Source organism: Syngnathoides biaculeatus, chromosome 17, assembly GCF_019802595.1.
Source record: "Syngnathoides biaculeatus isolate LvHL_M chromosome 17, ASM1980259v1, whole genome shotgun sequence".
NCBI lineage: Eukaryota > Metazoa > Chordata > Actinopteri > Syngnathiformes > Syngnathidae > Syngnathoides > Syngnathoides biaculeatus.
The window spans coordinates 15,565,100-15,591,444 of record NC_084656.1 but is presented as its reverse complement, the minus strand read 5'-3'; the positions used below and the strand labels follow the sequence as shown (position 1 = coordinate 15,591,444).

Here is a 26,345-nt window from a genome sequence, read left to right as displayed (position 1 = left end):
GTCTTTCTCTCGACGGCCAGCTGTGATCAAGAACCAGTGCGAGAAAACGGAGCAGTTAACATCCAAACGGCGACAACTGCGGCTGTCTCGTATCAATAGAGCCGATCTAACAGCAAAGCAATTCCCTTATGTCCGAGTTTGCTCGGAGCATTTTGTTCTTGGTAAGTATTGGATACCTTTTAGAATTTCCTACCTACTTAGCAATAACCAAGTTCTGTTAAGTCTAAGTATTCTTTAGGGCCAAGGGCCTACACAATACTCGTGGGTGAATGCAATGCATGTCTCAAAAATCTGTATTTTCTGTTTTATTATCATAAGTTTGCAAAAACGAGTTACCACACGGCTAGCTGTTTCGTGCGTTGAGTTAAAAATGTAGCCGTGGAAGTGGAGAAAGAGGTGTGGACTCCGCTTGGGACTCGTCCCAGTCGAACCTCTCTCTCTTCCTCTCGGTAATAAAAACAAAAATAACAATCTACACCTCTTTCTTAGGTATAGTCAACATAATTTAACACAATGCTGACTGTAATCACGCAGTACATATTTAAATTGCATTGTCCTGTACACAATGTGGAGAGACAGGTTGCTTACAATGAATAATGTAGGCCTCCAGACGTTTGTAATTCTTTAGCTGGTTCATGGTATAAGCGCTTGTCGAGACGAGGTGAAAGTTGACGATGTCTGGATAGGTTACCGACCGCCACAGTTGTGTGCTCCATTTGTGTCTCTCCAAGGCATATGGGTCGATATTGTTGATCAAAGCACACTTCTTGTCATAACGGTTTCTTGAAACAACATCTCATGACCCCCAATAACTTTCCAAAGTCTTTTTAGCCACCATACGTCACTTTTAACAGTCGTACGAACATTTGTGTAACTCCGGTCTGTATGCACAAGTGATAGAGTGAACGGCGCGTCAGTAGAGTGAACCCATCCAACATGGCCGTATGCCCTGGATGTAGTCACATGGTCGACAACAGTCTATATACTACGTCAAGCCAAGTCCACCGTAGACAGAAAACAAGAACCTTGTGATAAACTGATGACAAACGAGTGTAGCGTGTCATCCACTGGCCTCCCCTGCTAAGATTCTTTTGTTTTTCGGATTCTCAACTAATATTTTGCCACAACCAGGCGAACTGAAGTTCTAGTACTGAGAAAGTGAGAGCGATTAACACTCGATCTAAGCAACCGGGTCCCCATTTGTGTCACATAACACTGGGGAGGAAAAAATGGCTAATTGGATTTTGTGAGATACAGAATAAGCCGCACAAAGATCACATCAAGGGTCCCTGTGGAATTTGTGACCATGAGAACGTTCTGGTGGGATGTTATCAGAGATGGTCACTGTTTGGATTCCTCGAGCTTAACGCGTGATAGTGCAGACTACTCCTGAATGAATGAAGACTACTAACATGTGAGTTGACGTTATGTCGTTAAACAAGGCTGATAGATCAAGCGGATTACAATTCCTCCCAGTACCCATATGATACAAATTGATATAATAAAAAAAAAGATTAAATTACATACCAGACCTACCGTCCATATACTTTGATTTAATTTTACTAATTGCACAGATACCTCTTTGTTATGATAACACAGAAGATACGACAGAAACTGGCATGAAGCTTTTTCCGTGTTCTGATTTTAACTACATCAAATTAAATTTCAAATTAAACAAAAATGAGATTATAGATTTAATCATGATCATTTTCTCCAAAAATAAGTACAGTATTTTCTGCACTATAAGGCACACCTTCAATGAGTGGCTTATTTTAAGACTTTTTTCCATGTATAAGGCGCACCGCATTATAAGGCGCATAGAATAGATGCTACAGTACAGGCTGGGGTTACGTTATGCATCCATTAGTTGGGCTTCGCTAAAGGCTCAATATTGATTATAAGGCGCACCTGATTATAAGGCGCACCGTCAGCTTTTGAGAAAATTAAAGGCTCTTAGGTGCGCCTTATAGTGCGGAAAATACCGTAGTTTGTGCAGGTAGTGTTGCCATCACATCTTCAGCAAGATTAAAGTTTGCTCGTTATGACAGTAGACTTTTTAATTGCTTGTATACAGATAGTTGAGTCCCCGGGATGCTTGCCCACAAATCAAAGTTGAAGTTCAACATTTAAGTAAATATTTGTCCAATGCCTATTTCTGAAAATGTGTAAGTCAACTGCTATGCACGGCGAGTGGGGGCAGGCGTGCATAAGCGGCGCAGTCACACCAAGTTTTAAGTCAAGTAGGGAACTCCTACCACTGCCATTTTCAAGAGACTCTGCAGGATGGCTAAATGATATATTTAATGATGGGGTTTAGGTTCAATGATGAGACGCGACGTTCATTTGCTGTTTGGATGCGGAGCCGTGAACAGCCTGCCCACGCAAATACAGCAACAAACACTAACAACTTAAAGCTGTGTTGGCAACACTAAACAAGGGCCTTCATCGAAATTCACCCGACGCATTTTGGCCAGCAGTCGCTCTGGCAACCAAAGGTGTACTCGACATTTGCATGAGGCAGAATAGTGGACAAGTGGATGTTAAGTATGCTGTCATTCTTTTTTGCCAATTTAGAATAACAGTAAGTGTTAAAATTGTGTGTGTGTGTGTGTGGGGGGGGGGAGTACAATATGTTGCTTTTAACGCGTACATAAAGAGTGACATAATAACCAGCTGCTATAATGATTGACTTGTAGACTTTCCAGTGAACAGTGATTGAAAATCACCGACTTAAAACAGAAACTCGAGTCACAGTACAGGGGAGGAATGCACGTAGACTGTTTGAACCCGGTTCGTGTTTCCAAAAAGAAATGACAACGTGATATCCTGCATGATTCGCCAATTTAGAGTTGTTTCCTTTTCCTGTCATGAGAATGAAGGAACTAATTAAAAGAAGGATGTGCGCTCTAGGAAAAAAACACACACCAGTTTCTTACCCTCCAGTAACTTCAGTATGAGGTTTTCCACGATCTGAGTCTGTTTTCTGTCTCATTTTAAGAGAAGAGCTTGGAGGTAATCGTTCACCTTACCATTTCCTACACGCGCTGTCCCCAAAATACACTATTTATCATTATTTATATTGACGTTGTCAGTTTTTAAAACATTTATCGTTATTTCCTTATTGCTTAGTAGAGGTCGCTACAGCGGGCAACTAGTTAGCACATCTGCCTCACAGTTCTGAGGAGCCGGGGCTCAAACCCCCGGCCTGGCCTGTGTGGCCCTTTGTTATCTGTGTATTTTTATTCTTTGTTCTTTATTTTCCCATTATGCGTTCAAGTTGTTATAATGCGAATCTGTGACACTGATTCCTTTCATATTTTTATGTCCTTATGATGTGATGCGGTTTCCTCTAACGCTTCTGGGTCGGTGTGACGCGAACTCTTTGTGTCCTTTGTGACACGGAAGTCTGAAATGTTTCAAGGATTACCTATATAAGGACGAGAAAGACGGACAACAAGGCTTCTTCTCACGACCTCACCGCTCCTCTGGGAAACGACGCTGCTCGGAACGCTAACTACACGGACGCCTGCCACCTTTCCTTTTTGGACCGGCTGGAACTTTCGCTAACTTGGAATACCCGCTGGGACGAACATTTGCTTGTTTGTGAAGACTCATTCAACATTGGGGACTGTTCGCCGTTGTGGCTCAACTAGTCTGTTCTTGAACGCCCATTTTGTGTTAGCTAGTCTTATCGTGTTTGTGAAGTGTTGATGTCTGAGATTAAATTGTCAGAATACAACTGCCTTGTTGCATTTTGCTGGTTGGAACAAAGGGGACGATAGTCTAAATTCATACGTAACAACTTTGCACAGTTGGTGTGACGGAAAATGGATGGATGGATGCTTGTTGACATGGTGTGGCCCATTTTGCGCTTGCCGATTTGTCAAAGAGCCCAGTGCGCTGCTGCCTCCACTAGTTAAAATTCTTTCTAAGCCTTACCACACTTTCACCACTGAAGAAGAGATAGCCAGATCCAGACACTCATCCAGCAAAATACCCCCTGCTCCCAGTCTCCCACAACACACACACACACTGGGATAGTTTAACAAAGCAGGTGGAAAAATGCATACTGTCACATTTTATCCAAATTACATTATGTTTTCCTTCATTTGTTGAGTTCACGGGATGTGTTACAAAGCCTAAAAAGCCATCCCTGTGACATACTGCAACACGCACCCTAAATCCCATTTTAATGAACCTCAACTGTGATTTTTGGCCTCGCCGTACGATCCGTAACAATCCAACGTGTCGTGCTTCCATCCAAATATTTGCACTCATACATGTTGTGCATGACCGCGTTCTTCTCGAGTAATGCGCAAGTGTACATGCGTTTGCTTTTGTCTCTTCCGCGTCGGCCGAGTGCGAGTATTAAAGTTAAACAATCCAGACGCGAGCGAGCGGCTCGCCTCCTCCATCATCCTCTCCACTTGAAGAAGGGAACGCAAACACAGCTGTCAACTGAGCCGACGCCACGAACATTCATAATAAACCTGTGCTGAAAAGGAGCATTTGATAGCCATTATCGTCATGAAAAATGCAATCTTTCCTCTCCTAAATGTTCTCTAAATAGTAAAAGAGTGACATAGCTAATTTATAGAAAGTGGTTTCCAATCAATATGAAGGTATACTGGGTTACAAAAAGGCGAGAATAGCATCACTCTTGTTGCCATGGTGACCCAACTTCAGTGGTCAATCAGACAGGTGGCTGAGCCTGGACACCTATCATACTGTATTAGCGTTAAAGACAGAGCTAATCTTACTACGTACTCAAGTGGAAGTATTTGGAAGTGAAGTAGCAGCACACTGACATGAAATGATGGAAAGACAGGAGGAAAACTGATCGGGAAGTCTACCAAGACGCCCAAAGCAACATTAAAGGAGCTGCAGAAATATCTGGCCACTGCTGGCTCTTTTAGCACTTCAGACAACAATTTCCCGTCTTCTTCACGTGTCATCTATGAGGTAGGGTGGCAAAATGGAAACACATTGGAAAACTCCCATATGCACAAAGGGAAAATGTGTTCTGATCCAATGATAGTAATATAGATAAATATAACTACATATAATATAAATAAATATGAGCGTTCAAAGATAACTATAAATAATATAAATAAATATGAGCGTTCATCTGAGATGACACGCTGTGGCGACCCCTAACGGGACAAGCCGAAAGAAACTCGATAGTAATGACAAGTATTACTTTGTACTATCATACCTCTCGTCTCATTGGGTACTGGCTCTTTCAGTGTTAACAGAACCAGAACAGAATGAGGTAAAGCAGAATTCATTTTCAAAACATATTTAAATGCAATTTCTCTGAATTTGGATTTTCTTTTGTATCGGGCTTGATTTGAATCAAGATTTGTGTTTGGCTTTGATCACCGGTTGTCAATTTTTTTTTTACATCAAGTGCCACCTAAAAAAAAAATCTAACTTTAAAAAGTACTACCATAATAAAAACGTGAAACATGAAAATACTGTGTAGCTTAGGAGGCCTAAAGATTCATAAAAAAATGCGACAGATTTTTAAATCCAAAAACATAAAATCTATATGACAAACCACTTAATTCTGGGTTTTCATATATATATATATATATATATATATATATATATATATATAATAACTATATATAAATAATAATCCAATGAAAATGTAGTAAAATGCAGCAAAATAAACAAAAACAGTTAAAAAATAGTGCCTAATACAACGGAATGGTACTTAGCATGTCGTGTCATGGATTAAAAAAAAAAAGTTAACTGCAACATTATGCACAGTTTGAACACTCAATTGAGGGATACTTTTGCCTGCCGCTAACAGGACCTCGCAGACCACGAGTGGTATTTGCGGCACGCTTTGAGAACCACTGATTTAAATCATTTCTGACCCCGCAACCGAATTAGAACATGGTTTGAGAATGAAACAGGTTACGTCACCCCGAGTGGATGACTAAACAGTGTTTGTCAAACACGAACAGATACCGGCATGTTTACCTCAGTGCCATAGACGTCCCATTGACTGATGTTGGCGAGCACACTCTGCGGCTCGGTCCGTAGGAATAGCTCCCTTGCCGTACAAAGCGCTCATCCCCACAGCAAAGAATGACTAGGAAGGCCCTCCGAAAAGCCCGGTTCAGGAAGGCGTACAGGAATGGATTAAGGCCGGAGTTAATGTAGCCGAGCCACAGCCACGCTGTCCACAGCTGCCAGGGCACAGAGTAGTGGATGAAGGGGTCCACCACATTGGTGATGAAGAACGGTGCCCAGCACAGGCAGAAACAGCCCATTATGACCGCAAGTGTCTTTGCCGCCTTCGTCTCAACGCGCAAACGGCTGTTGGCTATAGGAGCCGGCTCTGGGAAGGAAACGTCCCCAGCTGTCCTGAGGTGGAAGTGGTCCGCCAAATCAGAGCACGTGGATGACCTCGCGGTGACCGCGGGGGTCGCCGTCCCGGTGACCGGCGCTGAGCCGGCACGTTGCAGGGTCTCAATCTGCCGCACGTGGCTCATGGCGGTCACGTAGATGCGTTGGTAGGCCAGGATCATCAGGGCCAGCGGAACGTAGAAGGCCACTGTGGAGCAGATGAGCGCGTACGGCCGATTGACCAGAAACACGCAGCTCGTGTCATTGGAGCCACCTGCTGAGATCCGCCTCTCTTTGATCTGGAAGAAATATGAAAATTACATGCAGGACAAGCTAATCTGCACTTGAACTCAATTTATTTTTTATTCCACTACTTTGGAGTTGCTAAGTACAAGTCAGTTTTATTTAACTTTTACATACAATACAGTCCCATTTAATGTCTTACATCCATTTGTTTTCAGGCATTTATTTTGCAGTTCCCTGAACCCATGTTTTAATTAGTCATTATTAAATTGCAGTTTTTCATTTTTCTAAATTGAAGCACTGTGTTCAAACTGTGAATAACGTTATAATGGCTTCCAAAAATATTACAAATTGCTGGTTTTGGGCGGAATCTTTGTACATTCAGAACCATTACTTTTCAGAAATCCAAATAAAAGTTGGGCCATTAATATTGTCTCGTCAAAGAAAGAAAGCGTTACATAATGATCTTAGGCCAATATTTTTTCGCTGATGTAAAAAAAAAAGGGTCAGCGAAATATTAGGAAGCATTCTTATTATGAAGCAGGATTTTGAGAACTACACAACCACATTAAGGAAACTATTGGTCTTTTTTTGTTTAAACTGCCATTACATAATTACAGTCCCTTTTAAAACCAGATTAATAGATCCAAGTCATTTTTATTCACAAGTCGTCATAATTTATTCGCTGTTCTTGGGATTAGATGGAACCAAGTGGCAAATGTCTCACTTGCAGGTTTAAACCGCAATTAAAAATGTGTTATTCCCGTCTAAACCAATCAGATTTCGTGAAAATTTTGTTTAATTTCCACCTCACAGGGTACTTCCCTCATTCTTAGCGCACATAGTTCAATATTTACTGCAATCCTATTGAGGCCATATCCCTTGGATACCCTTTTTTGGTTAGATGTGATTATAACGAATATTTGTTTCAGTCATGGACGTTTAATGCAAAAAAAAAAAAAAATAATAAGTCAAGGCAGCATGCATATTTGCCAAGGAAAAAACAAAATACAGAATTTATTTGGCTCGATATAGTCCTTTAATTCATTCCCTTGGAAAGTATCCAACTTGGAACATTTCCAAAATTTCCCACCCCCGGTAAACTGCACATTGGATTCTTCTGGAACGTTTGCAGAAATTAAGTGTCAATTTTCCGCCCTTTCACAAGGCTGCATTTTCCCCCAAAAAGGTTTGTTATGATCTTTTGTGCGTGTTCATTGACTGACAAGAGGTACAGCATGTCCTCAGAAAGTAAAGGTGAAACGTTTGCACATCTTTTACATTCTGCGGGTGCACTCAAGCCCAAAAGCGAATTTTGCCACCCATAAATCTCAGCGTGTGGTGAGGTACTGAGGGGCTGTGGTTCTGATGGATGATTAAATCAGGCCTCTCCATGGCATGTAACTTTGCAATTCATATCCAGTATTGTGGTGACTCAATTCCAGCATTTTCCTTTCTCATGATCGGGTACGCAGTTTGTACCCCGTCGTTGCAAGTATGAGCGCAGTATTCACTTGAACTTGTGTCTGAGCAAATTAACAGAAGTGGAAAATTAAAGAGCAAAAGACAAAAACAGAAAATAAACGTTATACGTACAGTATGTCTGAGTCTGACCTAATTCATCTCCGTATTGCTGACACATATGTTATTCGGGAGAAGGCCTTGGCTTAGGGAAAAAGCAAAGAGATGTCTATTTCATTAAACGTGGCTGAATGAGTAAGTCCATCTCTGCCCCCCCCTGGGATTTGTGCAGCTCATTTCAAGGTAGCTCTGAAATAACCCGACCACAAAAACATTGGCTGACCAGGAGAAAATGTCTGCTCAAGTGCTGTCATTGCTCGCAGCAAGTGAGCCTCTGCTGAGGACGAAATTGTTTGGTGATCACTGCATTACCGAATCATTGTTGGAGAGATGGAAAATGTTATGAGAAAAAACACAATATGAGGGCATGGAGCTTTATGCACTGTTTGTCCTCACCAGAAGAACACAGTACTCTTTAAGGAAGGAGGAAGTACAGTGAAGAAAATAAGTATCTGAACACCTGTCTATCAGCTAGAATTCTGCTCTCAAAGATCTGTGAGTCCGCCTTTAAAAGTCCACCCCCACTCCATGTATTATCCTGAATCAGATGCGCCTGTGTGAGGTCGTTAGATGCATAAAGACACCTGTCCACCCCATACAATCACGAAGACTCAAACTTGTAACGTGGCCAAGACCAAAGAGCTGCCCAAAGACAAAAATTGTACAACTCCACACGACTGGAAAGGGCTACGGAGAAATTGCCAAGCAGCTTGGTGGAAAAAAGGTCCACAGTTGGAGCAATCATTAGAAAATGGAAAAAGCTAAAGATGACGGTCAATCTCAATCGAGTGGAGCCCCATGCAAGATATCACCTTGTGGGGTCTCAATGATCCTTAGAAAGGTGAGGAATCAGCCCAGAACTACGTGACAGGACTTGGTCAATGACCAGAAAAGAGCTGGGACCACCGTTTCCAAGGTGACTGGTGGTAATAGACTAAGACGTCATCGTTTGAATTCATGCATGGCACGAAAGGTTCCCCTACTTAAACCAGCACATGTCAAGGCCCATCTTAAATTTGGCAATGACCATTTGGATGATACAGAGGAGTCATGGGAGAAAGTTTTGTGGTCAGATGAGACCAAAATTGAACTTTTTGGTCATAATTCTACTAAATGTGTTTGGAGGAAGATGAATGATGAGTTCCATTCCCTAGAACACCATCCCTACTGTGAAACATGGGGGAGGTAGCATCATGCACATGCACGACTGCACTGTATTAAGGAAAAGACGACCGTGGCCATGTATTGTGTGAGATTTTGGGGAAGAACCTCTTTCCCTCAGTCAGAGCATTGAAGATGGGTCGTGGCTGGGTCTTTCAACATGGCAATGACCCGAATCACACAGCCAGGAAAACCAAGGAGTGGCTCCGTAAGAAGCATATCATGGTTCTGCCAAGTCTCCAGATCTAAAACCAATGGAAAATCTTTGGAGGGAGCTGAAACTCAGTCTTTCTCAGAAACCTCCCAAAAACCTGTCTGATCTAGAGAAGATCTGTGAGGAGGAGTGGGCCAAAATCCCTCCTGCAGTGTGTGCAAACCTGGTGAACAACGACAGGAAACGTTTGACGTCTGTAATTGCAAACAAAGGCTACTGTACCAAATATTAACATTGGTTTTCTCAGGTGTTCAAATACTTATTTGCAGCTCTATCACACAAATAAATCATTAAAAAAAATCATACATTTTTCTCTTTAGATTATCTCTCTCACAGTGGACATGCACCTACAAAGAAAATTTTAGACCCCTCCATAATTTCTAAGTGGGAGAACTTGCAATATAGCAGGGTGTTCAAATACTTATTTACTTCACTGTATTTGCTTGACCTTGCTTTTACTTTCTCTTGGTGAGTCGATTACCTCATCCTTGGCGACGGTGCCGAGCGAGTGAGGACTTACTATATCCTCGATGCCAATGGCGTTCCAGCTTTGCATGATAGGCAGGAAGGAAATGAACGTGGGGATGAGCCAGCAGCCACTGAGCATCACTGCCACTCGGAGAGGGGTCATCTTGTGTCTGTACACAAGAGGCTGGCAGCAGATAGCGTAGTACCTAAAACACGCACACAAGTGTCAGCCCACTCTTTTTCAATTAGTTGAGACACACATACACACACACCCACGCACACACAGACCTGTCCAGTGCAATGCAGCACAGATGCAGGATGGACGCGGTGGTCAACAGGACGTCCAGCGACGTTCGCACCAGACAGAAAATCTCGCCGTATTTCCACACACCCGTGGTCAGCTCGATGGCCGCAAAGGGCATCACCACCAGCGCCACCAACAGGTCAGCAAAGGCCAGCGACACAATGAAGTAGTTGGTCTTTTTCTTCCTGCGACATCAGGGGGAAGAGAAAAATGAAACGACTACGAGCCGCTGGGTACATAACATTCATATTTTAGCTCTTTAAAATGTGTAAGATCCCACAAACATGGGAAAAAAATGGTGTACAGGTGCTTAACTCTTTTATGCTATGATGTAGCAAACACAGCACACCACACAGTACACGTGATTTGCTGAAATTAGTATATTTTACTATTATTTCTCTAGTGGCTAATTTCATGATCGTCCACGGAGATTTTGTAGGGCAGGTTCTCGATGGCCATAAAGAGGTATCCAAAGATATTTAGTAGTAAAATTATTTGTCGATTGGGAGTTCCTGGCCACTGCTTTCTGCCAGCAAAATATAAATATATAATAATAGCACCAAGAAGGGGACTTTTTTTTCGCAAAAGGGCCGCGGCTTGAGTACCACTTTGGGTCTAGCTGTGCACAACCCGGGTTAATGTGTGAAAATCCAAGTAAAAACTCGCTCGAAATTACAAGGAGGGGAAAAAATGGCTTTTTTAATTCTGTGAAGTACTAGATTGCTATGTCAACAGGGCACAGTAAAATGATTACATATTATCAAAGTTGTGGAGAATGAGATTTTTTTTTTTTTCAACTTTTTCCCTTCCAGACCGTACTCTGGGTACGATTTAAAAAATTATGCCCAAGTACTAAAAAGATTGTTTTAGTATTTGACAAATGGAGAAACACAAATGCTGTGGTCCAGGATTGCTACGTATGACTTACTTGTGTGTCCTCACTGTTCCTAACTTGTTATTTATTGTCAGTGTTTGTGTGTATTGTCACAGAAGAACAAGGCTGCGGTGTCCAAAAACTTCAGAGTTTGAGAACAGTTCAAGCGGATCCTTGCGTTTCAAAAGTCTCACCGTAAATGTCGATCCTTGCACAAGGCCACCATGACCAGCAGGTTGCCGAACACCGTCATGATGATAATGACGGAGAGCGCAATGGTGAGCAGGATGTTCTCCAACGACCTCAGGAACTCCTGCTGCTCTTGCTCCTGTTGTTGATGTTCTGGATTTATCACACCGTCCTTCAAACTGCCAGAAACGGAATAAACCACGGGTGAGCTCGCACTTTCAAGTTTCACATACGATATGGCCATCATTTTCTTGACCTCCTTTTGTTTTTTTCTTTTAATGAAATAACACGAATTTGGTGTAAGAGTTTTCTGAGCTCGCACAACACAAGTTTCAGTATTTGTCGCTTGAAAGTGATTCTGGGGCGTCAAGTTGATCACGTCAAGGGAAGAGAGACTTGGTGTTGGTTAATGGGGCAGAAGTGCGAAACGGATTGCTCACAGACACATTTTCGGAGATACGGAACTGACAAAAGATGTAATCGGGTGTTTAGTTTCACACTTCATGAGTAGGCAGTCATTCCACAGACCCAACTTTTCGTGTCCAAACAAATCCCCTCTAAAACTACAGATTTTGTTGATCGTTTTGGTTACATTTGGACTCGCGACTTACAGTGGAGGTGATGCTGTGGCCATCACTGGTCATCTGCCTTCAGGTCAGCTGAGGAGAGCCCCCTTCACCCCATGCTCCTGACCTGTCAAGATATTATATGACGGTATTTATTTATCACATTACCAAAGGAATGCCAGTGTGTAACAAGTATTATACATATAAGCTCCATGGTGATTGGGGCCACAGATGTCTACACCAGAATGCAAAAACAATGCAAATATATATATTTAGGTGACATCACAGTTTAGCTGGTGAACAAGGACTTCCTGGTGGATGAATAAAGTAGTATTGATGTAACTGGTAAACATAAATTTACACCAATAACTTCAACTATTAGTCTACTTATACAATCATGATCCATAATATTAGGTGCACAAGCATCTATACGCGTACAAATAATACAACAAACACCAATCGAACAGTATAAATGAATGATTTTTGACTCAAATGTGGCAAAATAAGATCAAAATATTTGAAACATAAGTCAATATAATGGAGGGCAGTTCTACACCAATATATAGTCATTTTATACACAAATATAATGTAAATGTTAAAATTATAGTAAAAGAAAAAAAAAGGTAATAAATTATGGTTTTGTGTCATGACCTTCACCCAAACAAGATTCTCGGTCCAGCACACCCAACTAGGACAAAGGAATCCTTTTTTTACTACACCACCAGTCGAGTTTCGTGTCAGTGTTTCCTCTTCTGTTGACAAAATAGATTACACCTCTGAGAGAGAATGAGGAAGTCCGAAAAAAATCAACAGCTTGGAAAGACGGAACAGACACCCACAGCACAAGATAATCAGATCATGCCCCTCCCCCTTCCCCCGTAACCCTAAATAAAGTTCTCCGTTTATGTGCATATTTGTGTCACTGGTGAGTTCAAGCTAGATTTTCTCCTAAAGTGTGTTTTGGCATTGTGCTCCATTCCCCTGTCTCGAATAACAGCAGCAGAGGGTTTGGTCATCTGTCTTATCGGTTTTAAATACCGATTTTGACTTCATCTGTGTCTTTTTTATGACCCCTGTGAGGTGTTATTGCACTCGAGTGTCAACACAATGCCCGCAAAGTGACAGACGGTGATCCTGCCAATAACTACTTCCTGCAACGAGAGCACGAGAGCACTCTATCGTAATATCATCATCATCACCATCCTCTACCTGTGACGTGTTAGGCCTTACAGCAGGGGTGTCAGACTCATTTTTCTCGCGGGCCCACATTGTTGTTCCGGTTTCCCTCAGTTTTGGAATCAGAAATCAATGGTAATGTGTTTTTCAAATATTCATGTTTGGTAACACAAAAAGGCGGCAGGGTTGATCAGCTGGAAAGCGTTGGCCTCACAGTTCTGAGGTCCCGGGTTCAATCCTGGACTCGCCTGTGCGGAGTTTGCATGGTTCTCCTCGTGCCTGCGTGGGTTTTCTCCGGGTTTCCTCCCACATCCCAAAAACATGCAACATTAATTGGACACCCTAAATTGCCCCTAGGTGTGATTTTGAGTGCGAAGGTTGTTTATTCCTATGTGCCCTGCGACTGGCTGGCAACCAGTACAGGGTGTACCCTGCTTCCTGCCCGTTGACAGCTGGTATAGGCTCCAGAACTCCTGCGACCCTCATGAGGATAAGCAGCTAAGAAAATGGATGGCTGGATGGATAACACAAAAATCCTTGTAATATCTCCAATTTATCATTTATGATAGATGACAATCAGAAATTTTGGTACAGATTTTTACAAGAATCACGGAAATTGACACTCTGGATTTGGCTTCGCGGGCCACATAAAATCATGTGGCGGGCCAGATCTGGCCCCCGGCCTTTGAGTTTGACACCTGTGCGTTAAAGTGACACTCTTGTTATTCAACCTGTCCATATCCTCAAGTTAAGACAGAATTGGTTGAATTTCTTAATTTTTACTCTACTGTACGGGCTACTACTCTGTTAAACTGTAACTTACTATATACGTTGCAGTATTTCACTGTACACTACTTTGTCTTCTCTTTGTGTACACCACTTTGTCAATGATATTCAACATTGTAAATCAGAGATGTCTACTGGTCTAAATTGAGAAATGTTACTATAATGTGGCAATACCTTACATTCATCTGACTTACTTTTGATCATTGGACTCCTTTAATCAGTCATTGTATCACTGACTTCTATTTACACATGCAATCAGGTGCTAAAGAAAAAAAAAATGTCCGAAAAAAAATGTGCGCGCTAGAGAATGACGAGAAGGAGAAAGTGAGATTTCTCGTGGGATGTCCAGAGAAGGAGGTGTCGTTTCACATCTCGCCATTTCGGTTTTATGTGTGACTGGCACAAAATTGAGGTGAGGAGAGCAGTGAGAGAGAACAAAACAAGGGCTTCTTTCTATCCATATTGGACTGGATGTCACTACATTTCTTTTCTGAACACGGCACCTTTGATTCATAGCAATGTTGGTCAGCCGTTGCATTATTCAAGGCAAAATTGAACTCCTGTCGATGCGACAAATTACAACGACTCGTTGTGCGGCTGCAGGTTCAGTGGAATCAACACGAGAAAAAACAGCATGCCCGGTCTGTAGACTATCACTTTTGAGTTATTCTTCCCAACATTTTACCTTCATCTTTAAATTGACAGAAAATACACTAAATGGAAAAAATGAGATTTGCTCAGTGCTTACACTTCCTACAGGGCCATTGTAAGAAACAGTCTTGTGTTTGTGATAAAAATAAGGAAATTCAAAATGGAATTGTGGGTGTCCAGGAGTATAAGTACAGTCTGTGCTGAACTCAAGAGTTTGACAGTGCCTGACCCATTTCTTTTCAACCACGTGTCGCAATTGTGGAAGAGAGAAGAGGCTTGTGGCTCCGATTCAATGCCCATTTGATACTCATCAAGACAAATCCATGCAACCGAGATCACTTAAAGGGAGTTCCACTGGTTTGCATTAACAATGTATCCAATAGGTCATGTAATATGCACTCTATTTTGACAATGTGATGTTAAATCCTCTCTTATGTAATAGTGTTTTGAGAAGATTTTTATCGACAATTATGAATTTTCAGGGGCGCTGCCATTTTTGCACGGGCGTATGTGACGTGTTACGTGGGGTTCCAAACGCTCGATTACATGGCACACCATTATGCCCAGCGCTGATTTGTCAGATGTATCCTCATCTGAGGAAGAAATAGCAGTATCGCTTGATCGGCCGAGTGGCGGAGCCGCTCATGGCTGTGTATGGAAGTATTCCTCCGTCTTCCCGATCAACTGATACTGTTATTTCTTCATCAGATGATGATAAATCAGAGAAATCAGTGCTGGGCATAAATGGTGTCCCATGTAATCAAGCCTTTGTTGAGGTATGTAACACGTCAAATCTGCGCACGTGGGTCATGTGACTCGCGAAAATGGCAGCGCCCCTGAAAATTCGTAATTGTTGATAAAAATCTTCTGAAAACACTTAAATGAGAGTGGATTTAGCATCACATTGTCAAAATAGAGTATGTATTAGAGGAACTATTGGATACATTGTTAATGCAAACCAGCGGAATTCCCCTTTAAGGATTTTTTGGGGGGTCACATGGCACGATAATGCTGCAGGCAACATTCCATGACTTCCGAGGTACAAACAACATTTACAGCAAATGTTCCCTGAAAGGTCCAAATTAGTATTTGTAAACATGGGAGGACCTGCATGTACAGCATCAATCTCTAGAGTATTGATTCCATATCAACATTGCATAAAATTGAAGTTTTGTCCATGTTTTCTTGGGCCCACGCAACCAACTTACTTAAAATGTCAGCACTAACCCTGAAAAGATGTCACTATATCCAACGCACATTATCATCTTCTCACAGCTCACATTATGATAAGCGAAATCTGACCTCCGTGTTTGTACTCACGAAACAGTTGCTGATCCTCATGTGGGAGAGATTCTGATTCCGTTGCCAAGGAGACTGCGCGGTGTCGTGCTCAACATTTTATCCCTCTGCAATCTTAAATGTTTGTCACAAGAACTGACTCTTAAAATACAGCTAGGACTGATGATGCAGATGGAAACGGCGATTTGTGTATGCGTCGTAAAGTGTGCAATGTCAAATAATTAAGTGTGCAAGAACTTGTGTGAGTGCCTACGTGCTGGAAAATAAGTCAAAATGTTGTGAAGCAAGGGTTCTTAAACCATTTTGACCTCGGGGCCCAACTTTTCATATACAAAGAAGCCTGGGCCCCATTCAAATATTTATGTATAATTAATTTATTAAGCTGATTATCACCCCTTAAGGGGAAATTCAACTAAGGCTCTACTGTCTATTTGTGTTGCAGAGAACCAAATCGCACACATGCAGAGAGTTAAAGGGGCCTGCGGACAGTGCCGCACCTCTTGAACTTGGAGGTTGTGGGAGAGGGGGAGGGGGTGATACCTTGCTGCTCAAGGGCACCTTGACAGTAGTCAGGAAGCCTAATAGCATCTTTCTGACAACTATAGTAGTTGCCATTTTACATTTGGTCCACAACAGGACTCGAACCGAAAGGCTCCAGTTCCAAAGGTTGAGTGGAATAAATTTACAAAGTGATTGCAGAATGACATTTATGGTATGTACTCTATATAAACATATACATGACATATACAACCAAATCGTGCTGTATGACACGTTGCGATTTTTTGTCTCCAGTCATTTTTTCCATCAATTACATTTAGAAGGTTGTACTCTATGTGCTATGCACGAGACATTATTCCATCCATCCATCCATTCATTTTTGTTGCCACTTATCCACACGAGGGTTGTGGGGAGTGCTGGAGCCTATCCCAGCTGTCAACGGGCAGGAGGAGGCGGGGTACACCCTGAACTGGTTGCCAGCCAATTGCAGGGCAGAGACAGACAGCTGCACTCACAATCACACCTCGGGGCAATTTAGAGTGTCTTATTAATGTTGCATGTTTTTGGGACGTGAAAGGAAACCGAAGTGCCCACCCAGGGGATACCCACGCAGGCACGGGGAGAACATGCAAACTCCACACAGGTGGGGCCGGGATTGAACCCAGGTGCTCAGAATTGTGAGGCCAACGCTTTACTAGCTTATCCACCGTGCCGCCCAGACAGTATTTGAGTACAATAATAATTGGAATTTAACGATTGAAATTCACAACTGTGGGCGGTTCACCGAGTTCAATTAACCTCCTGTGCGTGCTTTGGGAATATGGCAGCAAGCCGGAGTACCTGGAGAAGACCTCAACGAGGCAAAGGGGGGGGGTGGGGGGGGGAACATGCAAACGCTACACGGGAAGGCCGCGGCCCGGATTCAAACCCCAAACTCAGAATTAGTTCATGTCAAAAGATGTTTGATGCTATGTTTCCAAACCATTCCCCACAAACCATTTAGTAAACTGAACAATGAAGACTCAGACTCTAATTAAACCGCCAATTAGTGAAATCACTGATAAAGTGTGTTCCAAGACTTTTGTCAAGCCATTGGATGACTTAATTCAGGCAAAACTCCAAGCTAGTTTTTTGTACTCATGATTAAGGCTCGAATATGCATTAAAACAATCACAATATATGGTTTTGTTTGGGTTAGGGTTACTGGTGGAAGAAGAACGTAGTGTAAACAGTCAATCCTCAGAGGACAACTGGTCCGGATTGGCCAGGACAGATATTACATTCCGTGGCAGAGGAGCATCTGCGGGGAATATACGGTATTCATTATCGGACACAGAGGTCCACAGCTGGCTGGAAAAGAGATTCAAAATCCAAAACGCAGCACACGAACTGGGGGGGTGGAGGCTGCAGGGGGGGTCGTGTGTGTGTGTGTGTGTGTGTGTGTGTGTGTGTGAGCCCACGTAAGCTCTGTAGATGCAGCGTGTGATGTGTGAACAGGACAGTTAATGCCCGTGTAACAAGCAGCTGAATAAGCAGGCTGCATTTGGAGACACTTTAGTCAGCTTAAAGACCATTTTTGGCAGCTGTCATACTAGTGATCCCCCCCCCCCCCCCTCCCCTCCCAGTGAGCCTATACAACGGATTGCATTCTCCGGTGGGACGGGATTTTGTAAAGCGCAATTCTGTAAATGTTCCCTGGGTTATAAATCTCTAAACTAATCTTAGCATCTGCTAAAATTAAACCAGTCAAAATGTGATCCATTAATTACGGTTCTGTTCCTCCCTGATCCTGTTGCTGCGCTGATTTTAGACAAGACGCGAGGCCCGAGATCAGCCAGGGGCAAGGTGGAGTGGACACTCACCGGTCACTATTTTAGGTACACTTGCACTACCTAATGAGCTGATGCAAAAAAAAAAAAAAAAAAAAAACAACAACAACAACCTCTGCCCTGTCTTTCAAAATAAGACAACCTAAATATTAGAAAGACTTGCCAATAGAATTTACAAGTAATTTAATTGAAACTACTGGCACTCAAATCTTTCAGGGATTTAATACCCGCAGGACTCTTTCTTTGGTAAGGTAAAAATGTGAATAAAGAGATTTGTTTGTTTTTGATGAATGCAATGCATTTTTTTAACTGGGTAGGGAAGAGTAGTGAAAAGCAAGCGTACCACTTTGTGTTTGCGTTGGCATTGTGCATCAGAAAAGTGGCATCTGGCCGATTTTCTTCCACTTGCTCTAATTTGCCACGCATGCGCGGCGCTCTAAAATACATTTTGACATTTGGGGAAAACAAATATGGGGACATGTTGAGATGCCGCGTTATATCAGATCTCCGAAGTCCTGTATTTTCAGTGGCTGATACGCAGAGATATTGAAATTAATAAAGCTGGTGGAGGCAGAAACAGACAAAAAGAAAAGGGTAGTAATTTTAAAAGAATGGCTCTGATTTGAGAGATTTTGTTAATTACAAGCAATTATCTTGAATTCTGAGTTACGATTATTTTTTCTAGTTATAGAAGTCTCTCTCATACCTAAATAAAGTATCATGTTTGGTTTTCCACAAGACTGTACTATCAGAAACGCTTCTACAATAAAATGATTGGACATTAATTGTTTCAAGACACAATCTTGTTGTGGTTTGACTATTCGGCACGTACATCAGAAGCGTCTTGAAATGTCTTTTTTTTTTTTTTAATTCTACGGACATATTCGTCTAATCACAAAATCATGTTTACTATGTTGATTTGTATTTGCAGCACTGTGTTAGAGGTAAATGTCACTCGCACGCTTAGAGGGAGTGACTTTCTTTTATTCAAGTCCCAAAAAGCAACAACTCAAAGAAAGTCACGCAGGCAATAAAAAAAATATTGCCAAGCAACTTACGGCAAAACAATTTCAAAGGTGAAATAAATCCGTCTTCAAATACGTTCACAAAAGTGATATTCTTCAGGTCTTGTTTTTTTGTTGTTGTTCATAGGGGCCGATTTTTCCATGCTTTCAACACGACACAGTCATTACCGTGCAGATGTACACATACATTGTACTGTGTTACACATGCATGAATGCAGCGACATGAAACCCGCTCTCAGTGAAAGGAGCATGGCTAGCGAATAAAGGTTGCAGGTATAATGTCAAGTGAGAGGGTAATTGAGTGTGCAGAGCTTGTCACATTACAGTGACCGCCACACTGCACGACCGGAAAATAATGATGGCACAGATACACGCTGTCGGAAGGAAAGCGTGCAGCCAGTCGTCGTCCGTTTGGGCGAAGAAGTACTCCTGGTCTACATGACGCTCTCAGTTCTCAACACGGGCTGTTGCAGGACCAAACAATACACTGCACTTACTGCATCTTCCATAAAACTGGTAGCAACAATGCCAGTTTTATTTCTGATGTATCAAATATCCATCCATCCATTATCCAAGCCGCTTATCCTCACAAGGGTCTTGGGAGGGATGGAGCTTAACCCAGCCAGTGTAAGGCGAACTACACGCTGAACTGGTCGCCAGTCAGTCGCTGGGCAGATATCAACCCCATCATTGAGCGGGACTCGATCCCACACTGCCTGCACCAAAGTCAGGCGTGCGTACCACTACAGTCAGTGACTCTATGTCGCAAATAATGAAAACAATTGAGTTTGACATTAAGAGACAAAGATAAAAAGATACCAAATCTTCTCATTTTATCTCCAGGTATTTACAGCAAAGAAAATAAGTATTTGAACACCCTGCTATATTGCAAGTTCTCCAACTTGGAAATCATGTACGGGTCTGAAATTTTCATCGTAGGTGCATGTCCACTGTGAGAGAGGTGATCTAAAAAGAAATATCCAGAAATCACAACGTATGCTTTTTTTAACGATTTATTTGATATGGCTGCAAATAAGTATTTTAACCCCTGCTGTATTGCAAGTTCTCCTACTTAGAAATCCTTGAAATTTTCATCCTGTGTGCATGTCCACTGTGAGAGAGATCATCTAAAAAGAAAAATCCAGAATGTATGATTTTTTAATGATTTATTTGATACAGCTGCAAATAAGTTTTTGAACACCTGTCCATCAGCTAGAATTTTGACCCTTAAAGACCTGTTATTCCGCCTTTAAAAGTCCACTTCCACTCCATGTATTATCCTGAATCAGATGCACCCGTGTGAGGTCATTAGCTGCATAAAAACACCTGTCCATCCCATACAATCAGTAAGACTCAAACTTGTAAAATGGCCGAGCCCAAAGAGCTGTCCAAAGACACCAGAGACAAAATTGTACAACTCCACACGGCTGGAAAGGGCTATGGAGAAATTGCCAAGCAAGTTGGTGAAAAAAGGTCCATTGTTGGAGCAATCATTAGAAAATCCAAGAAGCTAAACATGATGGTCAATCTCAATCGGAGTGGAGCCTCATGCAAGATATCACCTCGTGCAGTCTCAAAGATCCTTAGAAAGGTGAGGAATCAGCCCAGGACTACACGACAGGACTTGGTCAATGACCTGAAAAGAGATGGGACCACCCTTTCCAAGGTGACTGTTGGTCATACACGAATACGTCATCGTTTGAAATCATGCATGGCAAGGAAGGTTCCCCTACTTAAACCAGCACATGTACAGGCCCATCTTAAATTTGCCAATGACCATTTGAATGATACAGACGAGTCATGGGAGAAAGGTTTGTGGTCAGATGAGACCAAAATGGAACTTTGTGGTCATAATTCCACTAACGGTGTTTGGAGGAAGACGAATGATAAATTCCATCCCAAGAACACCATCCCTACTGTGAAGCATGGGGGTGGTAGCATCATGCTTTGGGGGCGTTTTTCTGCACATGGGACAGGACGACTGCACTGTATTAAGGAGAGGATGACCGCGGCCATGTATTGTGAGATTTTGGGAAACGACCTCTTTCCCTCAGTCAGAGCATTGAAGATGGGTCACGGCTGGGTCTTTCAACTTGACAATGACCCGAACCACACAGCCAGTAAAACCAAGGAGGGGCTCCGTAAAAAGCATATCAAGGTTCTTTCGTGGCCTAGCCAGTCTCTAGAACTAAACCCAATAGAAAATCTTTGGAAGGAGCTGAAACTCCATTTTTCTCAGTGACAGCCCAGAAACCTGTCTGATCTAGAGAAGATCTGTGTGGAGGAGTGGGCCAAAATCCCTCCTGCAGTGTGTGCAAACCTGGTGAACAACGACAGGAAACGTTTGACATCTGTAATTGCAAACAAAGGCTACTGTACCAAATATTAACATTGGTTTTCTCAGGTGTTCAAATACTTATTTGCAGCTCTATCACACAAATAATTCATTAAAAAAAAAATCATACACTGTGACTTCTACATTTTTCTCTTTAGATTATCTCTCTCACAGTGGACATGCACCTACAATGAAAATTTCAGACCCCTCCATGATTTCTAAGTGGGAGAACTTGCAATATCGCAGGGTGTTCAAATACTTATTTTCTTCACTGTACATCTGCATCGGGCAGATGAATAACTTTGAAGATACAGTAGTACCTTTTGCTTGAAGTAATTTATTTGTGCAATGGGGCTTTCGTTGCTCAGGTGTGTCCTATTTCAACTTCAAAAAGCAATAAATGTCCAGGCTCAACTCCAGTGATTTTGCCTTTGAACCATTTTACAGAGCGATCCGAGCGTGCATCCGAAGCCAACACAAAGCACGATTTCCTCACACCACTGCTAATTACCGGTAATCATTCCTCACAGGTATTGATTCTGCCCGGCGGCATTCGAATACATTCAATTAAACTCGTTCTGCCAATGAGATGCAAAGAAAACTTTACATCTTGCTTGAGCCCGAGGTGAGAGAATAAATTGGGCTATTTTTGTTTGATCAAATATCCACAACACGTAATTAGACACACCTAGAAAGTTAACTGAATGCGAAACGCAAACAAATTCATCACGTGAAAGACTGGCAACGAGTCGAGTACTTTACTACGTAAATGTATGGTTTATTGTTTTTCCCAAGTGCTGTCATGTGTTACAGTAAATTATCTTATCTAGTTAATAATAATTGCCATACTTCCTCATATAGTGATGAGAAGATAGTTGAAAATAACATTTGCGGGAGGCATTTTTAATTTATTAGCCCCCAAAAAAATCTTTTAGGTCAGTGGTGAAATCTGAAGGAGCTTTTCTCGGGGATGCTCCAATGCAGTGCGATACTTTTAACACTGTCAGCATCAGCTTTACAGATGCCACTTGTGGTGTGTTGTGTTATCAGTCACAGTCAAAGTGACAACACACAACTTGGGTTTCCTCCTAATGCTGCAATTTCAATTAATTACTCTTTTCAGTTCTTTAAAACCTGCCAATAACCTTCAAACTCTATTGTGCTTACCAATTTGGAACAATGTTTTTTAAGTCATCTTTACCTTTCATGAAACTAAAGTCTCATTTATTGCTAATATTTATATGTAGCTGTGGATGGCAACTGGCGAGGTACCAATGATACTGACTACACCAGGTCAGAGAGCTGCAGTTGGGACCCAAATTAAAAGAAAGTAGTTCTCTCCCAAGTGCCTAAGAACCCTGAACTATTTCTTGTAAATTAATAGTATATCCTTTACATAAGCTTTTTTTTTTTTTTTTGTCCTGAAAACATGGGCCACATAGACACAAAGCATCCTCTTTATTAATTTTGCAGCGTGTGCTTCAGCGGGATCTGGGCGATTTGTTCTTGAATCGTTTTCCTTTACATGATTATAATTTTACATTTATGTTTGCCCGGCAGAACAGAATACGATAAAGATAGCTAAACTTGGCAATGCCTCGCAGGACGTCCATAAGCATCTAAAAAATAGGACACGCACGTCATAACTCATCAATTAACCATTAGGGGTTTGTGCCTTGCTTAAGGGCATCTTGGAAATTGTCTTTTTTGCTGTCAACGACCTACCGCTGGATTTTTTTGCAATTACTGGGCACATATAGAAAAACAATTATTCACATTCACGCCGATGGAAAATTCAGTTTCAATTATCTGAAGCGGACATTTGGCGAGAAAAATGGGTTGACGGCCACTCTGGGAATCATATTGAAGTTCCCTTTTACTTCAAATTAAAAATTGGCCTATGCCGAGATTTCAATACACAACCTTGGAATTTCGAGATGGACAAGCTAACAAAGGCTCAGAACTTTGTGTTTTTTCCTGTGTTGCGTAAACATCACTGGCTACGTGCTTCAGGCATCTTTGTTTTTGTTTTTAGCTCTGGGAGCTCTGCTGCATTGTGGGAAGCCGAGGCCATTTAGGGCCAACAGTAAATACACGGACATCTCCGTGATTTTGCTAGCGAACCCACTCATCATCAGAATTTTTTTTTTCTCAACTATTTCTACATTGCACAGCATTGATTTTTAACGACACGACAATCAAGCTAAGGTAAACGACATTGTTCTGCGGCTGCAACGGACAAGTTGCATTTCACCTCATTTCAACATAAACATGACCTCGGTTTGACGGTGGCGTCACGGAACAAATTCAATTTGTAACTCGAGGTTCGACCATTTTTAAAAAATGATTCACAAAGACAATCCTTTGTACTAGTTCAAAGGATCCTAGTCACTTCTAGCAGACATTTCCCAATGTCTCAACATTATTAGCTAGAAAAGCATTACGTAAATGTAATGTGAATAAATCAATATGAAAAATATGGATCTTAACTTTACACTGCATCATGGTTATCATAGTTGGCGTGGGCATTTTCATTTCAACGGACTCCATCCAGTGAGTATATTTCTGTGCTGGGGGAACATTCAAATGTTACTACCCCTTGCTTCTGCTCATGACATCACCTCTGTCTTTATGGGACCTTTTGTGATCTTGTGAATATGATTTGACAGCCTTTCCCGCTTTCCTTCATCAACCAAAGCACGCGTCTTATATAAAGTCATAAACGGCGTTTGTATAAGATCAACGGGTCACGCTGGCGATCAAAGCGGACCAAAAAAATGTGACAAACACACATCCCGTCCGATTTCTCAGAAAAACAAAGAGACGCTAAGGCCTCACCAAAGATCGTCTGGGTTCTCTTTTCCACCCCCTCACACAAAACTTTCACGTCCTCCTGTTGTGCACATGGTTACCCATCCAAACATCTGCTGATAGAAGTCTATAACGCAAGTAAACCAGCATAAGGTCAGCTCGAGTTCAAGCACGTCATGCGCGGAAAACTTTATGAAGGCGTCTCTTATAAACTGAAAAAGCCTTTCCAGTTTTTTTTTTTTTTTTTATGAAAGCGTCTCCCCTCGGAGTCCATTAATCTCTTCTCATATGGACCACTGCACTTTACTTTCTTAAGAGCTATCTACTACCTGCACGACAAATATAGAGCGCGCTTCTCGTCTGTTTGAAAAGCATCTTTGCCCTACATTAATGAAGTACAATGGACACTACAACAATGCAAATAATGCTTAAGCACTGAATAAATATGATGCCTTGTGTCTACACATACAGGGGTACATCAAGTCAACGACATAAGCCAAACTGTATTTTCAACATCATGCATCATCTGTATAAAAAAAAACCTGCAATAAATATGTACAAGAGTGGAGAGTTTAAACACCTACATGAAGAACACCTGTAGAACCATTCTAAGGTGACAAGACTACACAGGGGGTCAGCTATGAAAGTCGTACTGGATATTAAAATTTCAATGATTTATTTGGAAATGATTGACTTTTCCCTCATCTGATTTGCCTAACTTTTTTTTTTTTCTTCCTTCTTCTAGAATCTCAGGTTAATCACTAACCTGCTTCAAGCGCCTCGCCTCCCTTCCTCCAATCCACTTGTGTTGTGATGCTCTCATACTCCAGCTGGGTCCCCCAGAACCAGCAGCCCCGCCGAAGGACTGACTCTTGCCAGGAAAACAGATAGACAGGAAAAGAGAGAGAGACAGAACAGAGAGGGGGGGAGAAAAAGGAGTGGTGTGAATTCACAGTGAGGTGGGCATGATGCTGCTATCTAGTGGTCATTTACCGGTATGACCACGTTCGTCGTCGCAGCACGAGACCCTCAAATGTCCCATCCATCCATTTTCTGAGCCACTTATCCTCAGAAGGGTCGTAAAAGTGCTGGAGCCCATCTCAGCTATCTTCAGGTAGGAGCCGTGGTACACCCTGAACCATTCACACCTCTCGGTGCACAGTATTACTTTTAATTTATCCAATTTTTTTTACACCAAGTACTCCTAAAAAAAGCTTTCTAATACCACCGTGAACTAAAATTAAAACACAGTTGCATGATCGGTTGATCAAAAACAGCAAAAAAAAAAATTATTTAAAAAAATACCACTAATATTCTTTTAAGACAGTGTAAAACAACGCAGTTTAAATGTTAATTCCAATTAAACTCGCAAATTAGCACTGCACACACACACACACACACACACTCCCCGCCTGGAGCCATTTTTGAAAGATTAATAAATCGCCATTTCATGACTAAGTGCACTGCTGACCTCTTGTGGCCACGATCCGCAGCAAGCGCGGCACGACGGACTGGTTCGAAATTGAAGTTGTCAGTCCATTTTTTCCTCACTTCCTGTGTCACACAAAAGAAGACAATAAGATGGAATATGTTGCTTGATGCATTATAAAGCAGGCCCAACGAAATATTACGGGTACCAGGGACTTAGACAAAATAAACACTCGGGGAAGAAGTTGAAAAAATTAGAGTTAGTTGTAAATCTTTTCATTCATCCAGGTCATTGAATCGATCGCAACTGGTCTGTTCTGGTTCTTAAGTGGGAGATATGTGGTCCAGTAACCCACCTTCTTTGTTTAGAGACAGTGTATGTACAGTCACATATATGTCTTCCCTGTCCAGAATATGCACGTTTGTCCCAAAAGGTGCTGCTTCTCTTGGAGTTGCAGGTATACGTCTAAGTCTTGACCCACGTGTGTTGTGTTGTACACCAGATTGCTTTTCTGGTTATGGAGCATCCACTCTGAACCTTTGTCTC

At 41.9% G+C, this 26,345-nt stretch overlaps 1 protein-coding gene across 2 annotated transcripts in view; it reads right to left on the bottom strand.

Annotated features, from left to right (window-relative positions):
- The window catches only part of si:dkey-247m21.3 (5-hydroxytryptamine receptor 4), a 41,918-nt gene extending 16,483 nt beyond the window's left edge, over window positions 1-25,435 (bottom strand). Inside the window, exons 1-6 of one of the 2 annotated variants that reach the window (XM_061801856.1) lie at window positions 25,137-25,435; window positions 12,006-12,087; window positions 11,400-11,573; window positions 10,316-10,516; window positions 10,080-10,233; window positions 5,992-6,659 (exon numbers count right to left, since the gene is read on the bottom strand). In XM_061801856.1, coding sequence (XP_061657840.1) covers window positions 5,992-6,659; window positions 10,080-10,233; window positions 10,316-10,516; window positions 11,400-11,573; window positions 12,006-12,028 — 1,220 coding nt within the window. In that variant the 5' untranslated portion in view covers window positions 12,029-12,087; window positions 25,137-25,435. Of the gene's footprint in view, window positions 1-5,991; window positions 6,660-10,079; window positions 10,234-10,315; window positions 10,517-11,399; window positions 11,574-12,005; window positions 12,088-24,049; window positions 24,174-25,136 lie in introns of those variants that run through there. The other variant, XM_061801857.1, reaches the window with a different exon arrangement.
- Window positions 25,436-26,345: the final 910 nt, after the last annotated feature.